Below are 16,030 nucleotides of genomic sequence, written 5' to 3' on the forward strand. Positions count from 1 at the left end.
ACGTAATTTTAATTCGAAATTTAATTATCATTTAAAAATACTTAATGTTGGAAAAAAGCTCCGATAAAAGAGAGATAGAGACGAGATTAATCGAAGAATCCGCACGTAAAAAAAGACGCGTAGATTGGTCTGAAACACGGTGAATAAATCCGTTTATTCATTCAGTTGGATTTGGATTTTGCTAAAGTGATTCTGAAATGCGATCTTGTTACACGACGTGGAAGAGCAATTATATTCGAATAACTAGATTTTGTAATCAAAATATTTGCGAAAAGCGCATATTATATGTAACTATATTCGACAATCTATGTAAAATATATTATATATAAACACAATCTACCACTTAAAATTTTAAATAATTACATTCACGAATAAGAAAACTGTATTGCAAAAAAAGAGTGTAAAAAGATAATATGCATATTGCGAAGAATATTTTTAAAAAATGATAAGATTCTTCAGTTGTGCAATGTTAAGAATAATTTGCAAGTTGATAGTTTACTATTTACCGATATATATTAGCATTGTCAAATGCTCGTAACAAAGTAGAAACTATAATTGTATTTCAGCAACTATTGCAAATTGATGCAAATTACCGGACTATTTTTTCCTTGCATATCCTTGCAATGCGTACAAACCGCTAATTCACCACTCGGTGAAAACCTTGCGTGAGCCTCGTGCGACGTGTTTGTACGCTAAAGAGATGAGGAAGTGAGTATTCGATACCGAAACTATTACTTACGTAACTAGCGCTGCAAATTTCTTTTTTTTTTTTTTTTTTTAAGTGTGATTGTACTAATTGTTAAAAAATACATAGTAATGTGTACAACAAAAAGAAGCGTGAAATATTTACCGACACGTGATTTGTCACGGGAAATAAACTTGTTTTGCTTCATTCGCGTGACAACGACAATTCCTGAAATCGCAATGCACGGGATGAGCGAAAATTTACATTTGGACTAAAACCAATGAAACGATCGGCAAAATCAAAACAATTCGTGAAATAAAGAAATGGGCAAACAGATACGGCGCGTATACCTTCTTTTTTTTTGTTTTTTACCGAGATATCGATCGTTCCGCGAATCCCACATACGAATGCCGAATGAACAATATCCGAGGTATTGCAGAGGCACTATCTCGACAAAATCCTAAAAATATTCCGATATTTAAACATTCAACTATTTATTTTACACAATGTGCTATTTATTTTACAAAACGAATTTAAGTATCACTATTGCACGCAGCTTTCTCTCTCAAATTCCATTTTATGGATACCGTTGTTACGAAAAATTGTACGAATAACACTGTGCATATAATTGAAATGAAGCGACACATTGCTTATCATAAATTGAAACAATTTTACTTCAATATGTATTAATAAATAAATCAATAATTGTGAAAAAAACAACTCTTAATTACCGTAAAATTTATATAATTAATAATCTTAAACAATTGATTATTAAGCAAGTCTACTTTCGAAATATCATATAAAATAAATAGTACGAGATAATTGTTGATCGATTCGATGAATAAATAATATATGTATCATGAAACTTGTTGCGTTTTCCCGAAATATTTCAGGGATCGAATTACGACGTTGGCTCTTTTAATGTGGTGCTTCATGAAATCAGCACGTGTATCGGGAGTAAAAAATATTACACATGGTATATCGAGACATGTACGATCTATCGGATTTCCCGAGGGTAGCAATATGGGGGTATGATGAATCGATCATTCATTTTTCATCTACTAATGCGTCTCGGACTATGTGAGCGGCCTGTTAACTCAATATTAATCATTTTCACTTCACGTAGCGCGAAGTAAGATTTATCTGAAAAATGTCGAGAAATCTCACAGCATAAACGCTTAATATTCTTATAACGAAAATTCAGTCTCTCTCTCTTTTATCCTATCGTATTTTGAAAGAGGCATCATTTATCTCTAACATAAAAATTATTACGACAGAAAATCATAAATTGTAATTTACTTTTATCAACATTTCCTCAGAATTTGTAAATGCTTTTTTCACACACTTTATAAAATATTTTGACATTCTGTGAAAAACTTCTCCGCTCGCTTTAGTTGAAAACTAAATCAATTAATCATTTTATATGAACGGACAATATCGTATGTAAAGAGCAATATTATTACGCTTATCAGCACACATTTTCATTTGCAGATATTTTTCGCCTTGGGAATTCCCATAGATATTCCCGATTACTCTATATCGATGGCATTTTATTTCGAAGCGAATTACGGATTGCCGAACGAATGGAATTCAAGTTATTTTTATGAGGAAGGTTACTACGTAAAACGAAGTCTTAATCGTCAATTATTATATAGGGTGCTCATTAATAAAATGCAAAGGTAATAAAATTGCGCATACGTATTTTCGCTTTGTGCAAATCTTGCCATGTACTTTTCGATAACAGGATTACACCTAGGTATAATATTTTACAAGTAAAATTTAAAAAATACAGCGTAATCTCATGTGCTTTGCAGTCTGGGTTACTCTGGACTGGATTGTTTGCTGAGAATGATTTGTGAAGCTGCGAGATATTCTTTAAGCGAAAATGGGGTATTTGGTGATATCTTGCAAATCATACTCGCGTAAGTATTGAATACAAAAGAACTATACTCGATATTATCAAGTCGAAAAAATAATAATAAATAAAGAGAAGAGTCAATAATTATCTTATTAGTCAGCGTATAATATAAGCAATAAATAAGATTTTTCATCGAAATGTTCATTCGGTAGACATTTATATTTTATATTATCAGGCATGCCTTAAACAATTAATATACAAATTCTAACATTTGTTTGCACATTTTTATTGCAGACCCTCCACATCAAGAAGCGAACATCTTCCGAATGAGATTATAGAAGCCGAATACGAGCAACATTGCGACCAGCGTTACGAAAAATGCTCTATGAATCCTTTAGATCTAGTAAGCCATTACGTCAGCATCAATTGATGAATATAACTTCTCTCGTAATCAACATTTAATTGCTTATTACGTTATACAAATATTTGCAAATATTAATAATACATTAATAACTCAGATAGCTCAAAAAATGATCCCGTAAAGTGCCTGTCGCAAGATTTATCGGCTGAAAAAGACGACAATATTTACACAAAAGATGATATCAACAAAAATCTAGCAAACTATTAATTCAATACGATAGATACATATTGCAGTTTTGCAACACAGCATGGCAATTAGATCAATAACAGAAATAGCAGAAATTGGAAACATTTTAATTTATTTCTCGTGTGTAACTGGTTTTTTAAATTTTCTTTCATCTATTTATATATATATTTCAGAAATCTCTAAATGCAAAGTTTATTATGAAATTGTTCCTCATAATATAATAAATTTTTCTATTGTCAAAAATATATATATTATAAACAAAATCTTTTTTTCTTATTTTCTTTTCATCTTTAATCTATTATCAAAAAAGAGCTCGTGAAAATTAAAAATTCCACATTATATTTGTGCAAATTAAAAGAGTATTTTGGATGTTTTCCATAAAAATGCTACTGTACTAATCAACGAATCTTATTTTCTTTAATTATAAATACAATTAGCAATTAAAAAACATAATATATATCATAAACTACTATGTATCTTTTTCACGAAGCTCTTGTGAATATAAGTTAAATTACATACACGAAGAAAATGCGGTCAATGCATTTGAAAATATTCTCCGATATCGATGCATTTTAAGCATACTCTCCAAAACTATATATATGTTTCAATTAGTCAAATTTTCTTTTATGCGATAAAGCAAATGACGTTAACATATAAAAATATTTGCAACTTAAAAAAAAATTAAAGTAACTAGCTTTTCTTATAAGATTTTTGACGTTTATATAGCTTTTTCATGCCATTTTTAATTTTTGCATCTTGCAAGATTATGTTTTAAATTTTTTTCTTTAAAGTAGTTATTTTATTATGACTGTTATAAAACATATTTTTCGGTACATATCACCGGAAACATAATAAAAATTGGACTCCAAACCAGAATTTCACTCAACTTCATCAAGGCTCCAAAAAGAATCTCCCTTTTACTTCTTACTCCTTCAGTTTGTTAACCGCAGAGACAGGCACAGCGATTGTTCCTTCCACGACAGCGCGCCCCGATTGCAGATAATGAAACATATTTTCGTAGATCACGAATGTGATAACAGTCGCCGGTGTCACCCTGGTGAGGTTTACGCTTAAACCCTTGTAAAAGCCACGCCAACTCTCATACCTGCAACGAACCACCAGCAATACGCCTTTGTTTTACTTGCTTTACAAGAAAAAAACTAAAGATGCAAAGCATCGTAAAAGCGTTTTTAATTTAACCCGCGTACGATTCTTGACGGCTACGTGGAATCTACTATGAAAATTCAAAGTCACACAAGAAGCCGGAAAAAGCTAATACTCTTCTTCTACGGCTCCAATAATTCTGCAAAAAATGTATTTAGAAAGAAAGCAATATGTGTTTTTCTAACACATCTTAAATTTAGGATTTTTCTTAAACAAGCCGAATAACAGCGCACAAATTTAAGGCATTAAAAAATGTTTTTATATTTTTATTTCATTTTATAGTTAAAACACAATTTATATAAATTATGATAAATACTCAATAATTCAATAATCATCAAATAATACGTCCAAAAATCGTACTGCTGGTGGCTTAACAAACTACCCAACAAATAATGTAATGTAATCAATAACGCATTCAGTCACAATACCTTTCTACATGCTATCCTCCTGTAAATGGTGATAAAATAGCTTCAATGCAAAATAGGCTTAAGAAAATATAATTCATTAAATCATTATATGCTTAATGACATCTTTCGCTGCTAATAAGAATCTATGTCCATAGCATGAAATTGGGAGAATAAAGAAATCAAATCTAGGAAAATTCGGATAGCGTAATCTAAAGAATAGTCAGTAGCTAATTTAATAACAAACATTTTTCGATATGTGTGTGTGTGTTGTATTTATTAATATCGTCACAATGTTGCTTCTAAGTATGCATCTTCGCGTGTTTCGTTATTTTATTATCAAAGAAACAAATTCCAACCAGATTTATAAGGAATTGATATAAATAAATTCTGCCTACTATTTACAAATTGCACGGAAACTTATTGCTATCGATCGTATTTTCCGAGTGCCAAATTCTATCGATCCCCGCAAAATTGATTTATCGCGGACTCTTATGTACTGAACTTAAAATAATATAAATAATTACAGAGAGCCGCTTACGTAAAAAAAAAATATATGTAAGACATAGAAATGGGAACTGCGAACTTTTACTACACTTGCTAAAAAAGAAAAATTGTCTAAATTAAAAACTGCATTAGAACTTGTTGAGTTGTGCGGAGATATAAAACTCATCAGTTTACGCGTGTGGTTCGCACACATAAAAAATAGTTCGAGCATTATACAGACATACATGTATTATTTGTATAGTTACGTAAATATTTGGTTATTAATTTAACTATTCAAGATTATACACCCGTTTTCTGCGATGTAAATCGAGTGTATTTTTACAGCCCTTTGTGTAGAACGCATTAATTAGCTTATACTTCAGTAACCTTTCGCTACATATCTTTCACTTATACGCATAACCAAATTGTGTGCCTAATTAAATCTAATTTAGACAACATTCAGATATCTTATGTGTCTCGGTAAACAAAGAATGAATATACTCATACATTCGTTTGTCACGCAATCTAACCTTATATGATTAGAAGACACTTCAGTTGAAATATATTGTGCTGTTGTATAAGAAAACTTTCCTTACATAAAGTATTATACATCAGTCACAACGAATTTCGCGCAATAAATTTATAAAATGAGAAATAAACTAACACCTTGTCGGTGCTATACTATCGTAGTCTCTCAATATTCTTGGATAAGGAACGATAAATAGTTAAATAAATAAAACGCATACATTTATGCAATATGTCACCAACTGTTTGCCATTTCACTATTGCCATTCCAAGATCCATATCTCGGTTTGTAATAATTATTGAATTATAATTTATACGAGTATACAAATTAAAAAACAATGATAGTAAAAGCAATGATTTAAACTTTAAACTGCTTCTCTATATCGAGTAATTTCTTTCTTCACTGTTCAACAAATCTAATATCAATTAGCAGAGATATAAATAATAGAAAATATCATATACTTCCACTTCAAATACTAGAAAGAAAACTAATATATATTCATATGTCATCTAAAATCAAATAAAAATCGAATAAAAATTATTATTAATAATCGTCTCAGCTATCCTTCAAGCTTCTTTCATAAATACTTGAAATAAAAATAATTTTTCTAAAAAGGACCCTCTTGAAACAAAAATTATTCTACATTATAATCGATTTGAACGATACGTTGTGTAACGCGTACTATTCAGCTACCATATTTGAAATAATTGAGTACCATGGCCTCGCATAGTTGAAAAATCATATACACTTGTGAGCATCTTGCATCAATCAGAGAAAATATTGTGTTCTATAGAAGATGTAAAAAAATTGACCTAAAAAATTTCCTTACATTTGCAACAATAAGATGTCAACACAATTAACTGCCGTTAGTAAAATGCTCATAAATAAGGATAATTAGACATATGTTTGGCGTAACATGTAAAAGGTATGGTGATAAACCCTTATAGAAACCCTTAATTCCTTCTGACCTCCATGTGCATTGAATGCAATGCCAGGTACCCCGGTAGTCGTGATGATGATCCTGAAGTCGGGCCCTTACTACTTGATAAGGATACGTCGACGCTGCAGCGAGCAGTTTGGACATCGCAGCAAAGACAATATATTCAGTTGTACTCTGTATGGAAGAATTGAATATAAATATTGTTCATTTTTATTGTAAATTTATAAGCATCTATCAATTTAAGGTGTCATCTTTGTGAATTGATAATATTATGAATTGATAACGTCGCCATACTCTTGGTACAAAAAATATAGACAAGCGAAAGAAGGCAATAGCAATGTCGCAAATTAAGAATTAATATGACATACAGAATTCTAAATGCATCTTATAGCCTTATAAAATTTTTAATAAAAATATAATCGACTCACCAATTTCGTATCGATGGGTACATTTAGGTAATTATAATACTTATTCTTCATCTCCTCGTACACCATGAATTGTATCGCACCATGCGAGACACCAAACAATCCAGGAACTAAACCCTACAAAAGAATATAATAACTTTTGCTTTCTCATAAACTGTAATAACTCATTTTATTTCAAATTAATTTTCGGTTTAATCAACAAAACATTTGCTTACTTTATATAAGCCTCTAATGCCTTCCGTCCTGTAAATCTTCTTTAAAGCATCTATCATGCCGCGATACTTCTTGGATTCCGCCACATTTACATCCTCAGCATATTGTAAACACAGTCGCGTTTTCACCACCCAGATCGGATTAGTCATGAGTAAGGTAAGCACTCCAGCGTCAGCGGCAGCGAACATATGCATGGACGGACCAAGCGGTTTCTTCGAGTTACCACCTTGGATCGAAGTCTTTATCGTGTTATAGCTGCAAATTAAATCACGATGCATTCAAAATATGCATATAAGATAAACATCACAAAAAGAAAAACTAAACAACGCTAATCAATAAATGTATCAAAATTTTTACCGTCTTGCAATTGTAATTCTGTATTAATTTATCATATGCGATTAAAAATCGCGCATAAAATAATCGCTAAATTTTGAATCAATAATAATAGACTATATATATGTAATATACTTACAAGAAGAAGTAGAAACCCCATGAACTTCCTGATCCTAAAACGTTTGGCGTTACCCCTCTATAAAGCCCGCGTACTCCTTCGGTTTTAACAATCTGAACCATGGCACTCCTGAGTCCATTGTACCGCGGTCCTGCATTCGTTTGACCATCATTTACTACAAAAAAAATAACAAAACCTAAATAAATCCTATCACAATTTAAATGGTACTCTTATTCTCGTAAAAATTATCATAACATTACCGGCACCTATAAGACGTTTAACTTTTCATTGATACGGGAACTAATAGCGTTCACGATTACGATGTCTGCGTTCATCATTTATCTTTGTTAATTGAACTATCGTCGTCAAATGCATCGTCTCGCGATAAGCAACACTTAATTGTCATGCTTGAATGCGTTCTTAATGCATATAGGTATGATCAATATATATATATGCGTATTGTCATATCAAATATCAACTCGCTTTATCTGCAGCATTAGTTTCATACCACGTCTCGCGATGCGGAAAAGCAGCGATATCGTTTTGCGATGTATTATTTTCCGAGAAACATTCTCCTCTTAAATATATATCCGAGAAATTTTCTTCTCAAATATACTTATATACGAGAAGACACATTCGAAATATATAAATACTTAAAATTTAATTACACGCATTTCTCTTACATCCTAGATTTTTATAGTTTGATATAGTTTATAATTTATAGTGATGTAGTCTAGTACACATAACATAATTTAGTAATAATATAATAAAAAAATAGATTACAAATATTATAATTATTTTTTTCACAGAGAGAAATCATAAAGAGCAGATGGGGCATATAAATCTTATATCGAATTATTATACAGATTGCCTTTTATACAAAGCTAGTACAAAAAATAATCGACAATGGTGATGTTGTTTGAAAATGCCTATCGTGATCCTAAGGTAGGTCACGGTGTGGAAGAAGCAAGAAAAAAAATATAATCACTATCTACCGCGAGGTATATATACAATCTACTTTCGCTTTCATGAATAACGGTGATTTCACATGGCCAGAGATCGTCCTATGTAAGTGCAAGATATTTCTGATGAAATATCCTTTACAGATCTCTTCATTAATTTGCAAACATTTCTTTCCTAAAAATTTTACGATTGCTATATTTTTCATGATCGAGAGTCGCGATATTAAGTAAATAGAAAGCTGTGCAATAGGGACAAACGACCAAACTTTTATATTTTAATTTGATCTTAAATTTGCTTTACGCGACTTATAATTTGCACGAGATAGCTAATATTGAACAATGCATATTTTATTATGTATAATTGACTACATTAAATTTATAGAAAATATAATGCAATCAGAACTAGATAAATAATCACACAAATCTAGATAAATAATAATACTTTATCATATATCTGTGTAATATTTAAAATTCAGAAAATACGAGAAAAAAAATGTTTTATGCTTTTTTTTTGTGTTCAATTATAATTTTAATTTAAAATATCGGTGTACACATATACAATATAAATATATAAATTTGAAAATAGATGCATATTTATACATTCGTAAAAAAAAATTAAATTTTTACCAAGATATGGAATTTTGAACCAGCTCTCAGCACAACACTTTTTGTCTTTCTCTCTTTCTCTGGCTAAATTGCACGATAACACGATTTAATAACGTATGTCACGTGACATTCTGACGCAACTCACGAAATTCGCGTGACTTGGTGCTTGGTCAACGGCCAATGAACATTTCGTTAAAAATACTACACAGTTTCTCACAACAGAAATCTTATTCATTCCTATTTCACGCCGCGTTTAGTACTACATAAACATTTATGTTCTCATCCACAGTTGCGACAAGTTCGTTAAAAAAAAATTATTTAAATTTAGAAGGAGAAACTTTTCTGGCCTTATTCCGTCTTGCACAGAGTTTATTTCGCTTGAGTTTCACAATTTTAGGTGACCAATATCGGCTGCATCTTTAAGGTCTAAAGCGGGTAAAAATAGAATAGCATAAAAGAATAGCATAAAAGGCGACTGCGATTCGTTATCAACCTCTACATGGAAGTAGAATTCCTCGAACAAGCAAGATATGAATAAACAAAAGCTGATTGTATTCACAGTATGCTACTGTTATTCAAAATACCGTTATTCAAAACAGCAATTCATTTGGTTTGACGTACGATAATGACACATAAAAAAAAGAATGTCTCTATACTGGTACGAAAATTTCCTAAACCTATTAACGTTAAGTGTTATTACAAAAATTATTTCTGTTGCATTTTAATATTTCTCTCGCTTCCGCGAGCTTGTGTGTCTATGTATGTGTCTGTGTAGAAACTTGTTTGTGATGTCACAGCTAGTGAAAAATCGCAATATAGACAAGATATTACATATTGGACAAACGCCAACGTAAGAGCGAGAACGCAGTTTCAAAGCACAAGAAAAGCTGGATATAAACATATATATTCGGAAACTAATGTTTCTTTTTTAAATTATAATCGAACAATAAATAATCTGACTGTAATATCTACTTACAATATAATATGATAGATATCTTGTTTTAAAGTAATTATTAACGATTTTCAATTACAGAGATCATTTGTAAGAACGCAAAAAAAAAAAACCTCTCTTATCTTACCGTAAAAAAAGATCACATGCAATTTATCTCTAAGATTTTTGTCACATTTCTTTTCACGAATAATTTCTATAATATCTCCACCGCGAAAAGTTGACGAATATGAGGTATGGTAACTGCAATGTTTTCGCATTTGTCGCATAAACAGAAATCGATTGATTGACTATTGACGTAAAAATAAATGATTAAGAAATACATACACATTTCTACATAACAGTAAATCGTCGATAATATTTACTTTAAACTCTGATAATAATATCACGAATAAATGATTACGAATTTAAAATTATTATAAAATATATCAAGTATATTAATTAACTCTTATTTTAAGTTTATATAAAAAATTAACATAATAAAAATATAAATTTGATTAATAAATGCTATGGTGGAGGAAAGACTTCGTGCGGTTAAATGGGGACACGTGATGATTATATAATCACTATATCGATCAAGATCTAATATCAGAGCAAAAGATATTTCGCGAAAGTAAACTCTGGTATCAGTAGCAAGTGATGAACGTGGATTAATATCTCAGCAAATAGCTTAACGTTTCTAAAGGACAGTCTACAATGGCAGTAACAAGGCTGTAGGAGAGTAGGAGAGTATACTGTTTTTAGTGACGTAAAGACCGGGAGTAAAACGAATTGGCCAATTCCCATTTGCTCTCAAAACCAACTCTTAAAATCCTTACTTCTCACTCTGCACTATCTACTGCCATTGTGGAATTCCCTTTAGACTTCGAGATAAGTCTGACGAAACGTTCGTTCAAATTTCAAAGTTCCCGAAAGACAATTAAAATTCAAACGCCTCGTTTATTCATATCAATTGAACTCATATATCATGTTAATCATCTGCCTTTCAAAGGCAAAAGGCTTATCGGAACGACGTCCTTACGACAGTTATCTTTTCACAGAAACGTTTCATCAGAATTGATATACGTTTATTTAAATGCGTTCTGTTCTTATTACAGACTTAATTTAGATGTTACTTTCTCTGATTTTTTGCCTAGATGACATTCCCTGTCAATGAGTAAATTTCGTAATCTTTTCGTGCTTATCGTATATCCTTTAATCTTTAATCACCATAAGAAAATTTATGCAGATAACTTAAAATAATTGTCTTGTATGTTCCTTTGTCTTCTTTTTCAAGATAAAATCTTTAATCAGACAGACAAAATGAGTTTAATCTATAATGATAATATGAATTATAACGCTATAACAATTTACGTACAAATTTTTTATTATTTCTCTAATCATACAATATTTTATTGATTATCTATTATTAATTAGATTCAATTTTATCAATTATATATAATATAATTATTTCATTAATAAAATATTAACTAGAGAAATTATTATTGCCGTCAACTTATCGCGGCAATATTCAAATAAATATGAATATGAATAAATTAAAACAGCACAGAAAATTTTTCATTTATCAGCGTAATTAATTATTGATTTATTCTTTCGTTTGCAGTTACTTTTGATATCAAGAACTTCACATTAAATGAACGATACCATCAATACTCCATTATCGAAATATTTTAAATATTACTCATGCAATTGAATATCTCAAATATTATATGGATAACCGATTCATTTCGAATTAACCAGAAAACAAGATATTAAAATTTAATCCCCAAAAAATTAAAATTAAGATAATGTAATCTCTCTCATATTGCTTTGCGTAGGATTATTTTAAGATGCATATGCTGTCGTTTGAAAGCAGCTTTGTCATTCGCCAGATAAGCTAATAGACATTCAGATTCACTCGGACATTAAATATCAGAACATTAACCCAGAATATCATCGCCAAACGAAAAATTTATAGACAGGACACATTAGTTCTTCTAAGAAAATTATCTAATCTAAGTCTTATGTATAATTATCATGATAAAGAGCCAATGAAAAGATTATCATGATCCATATGAATTCAATAAAAATTGCCGTGATTATATTATAATTAAATAAGAATAACGAAATTCATCATCAATGAAAATATCACCCATGATTGTCGACGATAATACACGACGAATATACACGTTGAAATTCAATATTCCAGAAACAAAACGCTCTTCAATATCTCCCTCTTGGATTTGAAAATAAAGAGAAATATGTGTAGAACGAATGTTTTCTCTTTTTATCTTTTCAACGTAAAAGAAATATTCGAACGTTCTGTTTCTGATGATTTAGGATGGTATATCGATATCAAGTAACACAAAATCGAATGTTGCAATCGAAGACTTTCTAACTTTGCCATTTTATCTAACATACACGTCGAATAGTGAAACTTGATTCACGTATCATTACCACGTCTTTAATTTATAGAAACGAATTTCTCTATTTACACGAAAGAAAAGAAGTAGAAAAATATCAGCTCAGCCCGTAATCTCTACATTTATGTTATTCTCTGCACTAGTTCCTTTTCTTTTCTTTTTTTTCCAAGGCGATAAATTATGTATGGTCGGTTCGTTTAGATTCTATAATCACTAACTTCTCGGCAAAAGTCCATCTTGTATGTCGCAACGCTTCATAAATCAGAATATATAATATTTTGATCTGTCTCTCTTCCTCTCTTTTTCTCAAACAAAAAAGAATTTCCTTGCCAAACATTTACTCGAGATAAATTCCATTTGTAAACTGAAAAATATTAGCACAACGTATAATATTGAGGAAACATTTTTTTCAATTTCTTCGTTAAATTATATAAAATAAAGAGATATTAGATTGGAGCTACTTACATTGAATAATATTTTAGTGCATGAATTAATATGTATTCCTTTTTTCGGTTCGATATCCTTTTCTCACATTTAATCTTTTATAACTTTTAAGATGGCAATAACAAAACTAATTACATACATAAAATATTATATATTAATTAATCTGGAGATAATTGTTAATTTATCAAAATTAATTTATTAGCGTAATCAATTCAAAAAAAATCTAAAATAAGATTTATAAAAATCTATTTATTTACAATTAATTATCAAGGTATTTATGTCAAATAATATTAAATTATATGACTAACTGATTTTACAATAATAACATTTAATAATTATTAAATTTATCTTTAAATCTTATTAAATACTTATTAAAAATAATATTTTTGTGAAGCATACCCCGCTGAGAATATTGCTTCTAAATTAATATTATATAAAAAATGTAACTGAGTTAGATTAAAAGTGCGATAAACAACAAAATTATATTTTACAATAATTATTGTTAATTTCCGATATGATAAAAATGGCTCAAGATTTCAAAAATTAAATGTGATGCAAATAAATCAAATCTATTAGAATAAGGTAAATAATTAATTAGTAAATTATTATTATATATAATATGGGATAATAATTTAAAAGGAGTTAAAAAAAGAATTTCGGATATATATACGACAAAAGCATTTTATACTATTTGCCCAACATTTAGCGGTTCAATCTAATAAATAAAAGTATAGAATTAAAAAGAAACGTTAAGCACGTTGCTTAACCTTCCGATAAAAGTACAATGATTTTCTACACATTTAGTACAATATTGATTAAGACAAACAATTTACCTGTTTAATTTCCATTCGTAATCTATCTGTCTTTCTTTTTTTCTCTCTTCAGAGATAATACATGAGCGAAAGAGAGCGTACGAGCGTAGCTACACGTGGTGAACCTATACATTAAATATTTCAAACATTTCTATACATTTACGTATAATGGTCATTTCATGCTTTCTTCTCGACATATTTCGAATGAAAAAAAAGAGCTGGATCAAGAAAAAAGACCGTTGGAAAAAATTGTCGGACGCGAAAGACGACTCGTGTGAGCGATATACCATACATGAGGAGATCGAATACATATACCACGTGCTAGCCGTGACGCGAGCGAAGCGGAGAGGCGAGGTGAGAACAGCCGCCATATTTGCGAGCGCGTTCACGTCGACGCGCGCGTGACTCACCTGCGAATCGGATCTTGATGAGGTCCAGCGGGTGCAGCATCAGGGTCGAGACGACGCCGCCTGAGATTCCAGCGACGAAGCACTCGTATTTGAAGTTGTTCAGGACGTTGAGCTGACGCGGCGTGCCCGGCGTACCGCTACCCTTGATCGTCGTCATGTTCCACGAAACGTTACTGCTGTTGCTGTTGCTGATATTAACGCTGGCGCTGGCGCTGGCGCTGTCGTGCCGTTCGCCGTTCACCTTCGTTACCGATTCGGTGATAATCTTATTCGCATCCTCGCCGATGTTAGCAATGCGCGCCTGCACTCGGCGGCATATCTCCTGATCCACGGCAGGCACTGTCGTCGAACTGTCGTAACGTCACTCGTCCCCGAAATTATCCCCTCGTGTTCTCTCTTCCCTTTGCTCGCTCTAATGCTGCTTCTACTGATCACGATTACGCAATACGACGAAGCACGTTGTAACGCGTATACCGTCTGCCGCCATACTGGATACTGGCCGACCAGGGCGACCGGGCAGGGCAGCGGGTAGAAGGCGCTTGGCGCTGGCAGCTGAGCGATGTTTCTAGATAGGGAGGTGGAGGAGCGCGTGCGCAGTGACGCAAGTGTTAGCAGACGCCGTTCTCGCTGTCATGTGAGATCTGGCTCCCCGTAACTTAATTTTCCGTAATTTCTACCTTTCCCCTTTCTTCCCTCTCTCATGCTGACAATTAATTATATACCTATTTGACATTCCGAGCACAGAAGGTGATTGATATAATAAAAATACAAGAAATAGAATAATGGATGGTTTAAATAATATTTCCGATTCGAACACGTTCCCAGATATATTCGCGCGCATATCATGACTATTGATTAAAAAGTATATGCAGACCTATCCCCTCTCCTTGATTAATTTAATACTAGAACTCACATTTTTTGAAAGGGTGAAAATCTAAAGCTTCCTTTTCTCTATTCTCTCAATTATTGTTTTTTTTTCACTTTCATTTTATTTAAAAATATTAATATAATAAATTATAACATTACAGTATCTCTCTCATTGTCAGTCTGACTCTTTCCCTTCGACCTGTCCGGCATGAGTGACTCTACTGGTAACTAATAACGTTTTCGAGTGAAATAAGTTTAAGAGCTATATTAAAAATTTGCTATGAACATATGTTCAAAAATAGATTTTGTGAATTTGATTAATATAAATATAATACATCAATAATATTAATAATATATAGTATTACCCGTTTTTTTTTACGCTATTTTGCCTTTAAAACACAAGATCATTTGCTTTAATTAATCAATCAATCTAATCTAATAATTCAAGTACTCTTAATAATCCAAGGTGGAGTATATGATGTCATTGATCGGTTCCAGAATGATCAAACTGATTTCACTCGAAAACGCTATACGTTACCGCCGGCATAGCTCTCAGGTTCATTAGAGTACTCAAACCTCCTCCCTCACCCGGCAAATGCCTTCGTTAAGGTGGAGATACCATCGAGGAGGAAAAATTTTTATTTGAATTTTATATTATCAAAATTCATTAGAAATTATTAAATCAAATATAAGTGATAACCAACGATATAATATTTGAAAATATATAATGATTATACATATATTGTATAATAATACATATTGAAAATGATACATAAATATAAAATATACATACATATTTATAAATACTTTGTTACATTA

At 31.2% G+C, this 16,030-nt stretch overlaps 2 protein-coding genes across 2 annotated transcripts; one reads left to right on the plus strand and one right to left on the minus strand.

Moving 5' to 3' along the window:
* Positions 1–599: 599 nt before the first annotated feature.
* On the plus strand, positions 600–3,383 carry LOC138945172 (uncharacterized). The gene is made up of 5 exons (XM_070316483.1): positions 600–708; positions 1,579–1,714; positions 2,177–2,364; positions 2,500–2,607; positions 2,838–3,383. Exons 1-5 carry the CDS (start codon positions 701–703, stop codon positions 2,971–2,973), a joined length of 576 nt encoding a protein of 191 aa, XP_070172584.1. The 5' UTR covers positions 600–700; the 3' UTR covers positions 2,974–3,383.
* LOC138945167 (solute carrier family 25 member 32) lies at positions 2,814–14,856 on the minus strand. The gene is made up of 6 exons (XM_070316469.1): positions 14,345–14,856; positions 7,781–7,934; positions 7,311–7,563; positions 7,099–7,212; positions 6,699–6,844; positions 2,814–4,255 (listed from the first exon to the last, which is right to left on the minus strand). Exons 1-6 carry the CDS (start codon positions 14,499–14,501, stop codon positions 4,075–4,077), a joined length of 1,005 nt encoding a protein of 334 aa, XP_070172570.1. The 5' UTR covers positions 14,502–14,856; the 3' UTR covers positions 2,814–4,074.
* Positions 14,857–16,030: the final 1,174 nt, after the last annotated feature.

Source organism: Polyergus mexicanus, unplaced genomic scaffold (assembly GCF_030449975.1).
Source record: "Polyergus mexicanus isolate NDT 795.1 unplaced genomic scaffold, iyPolMexi1.0 SCAF_1, whole genome shotgun sequence".
Lineage (NCBI taxonomy): Eukaryota > Metazoa > Arthropoda > Insecta > Hymenoptera > Formicidae > Polyergus > Polyergus mexicanus.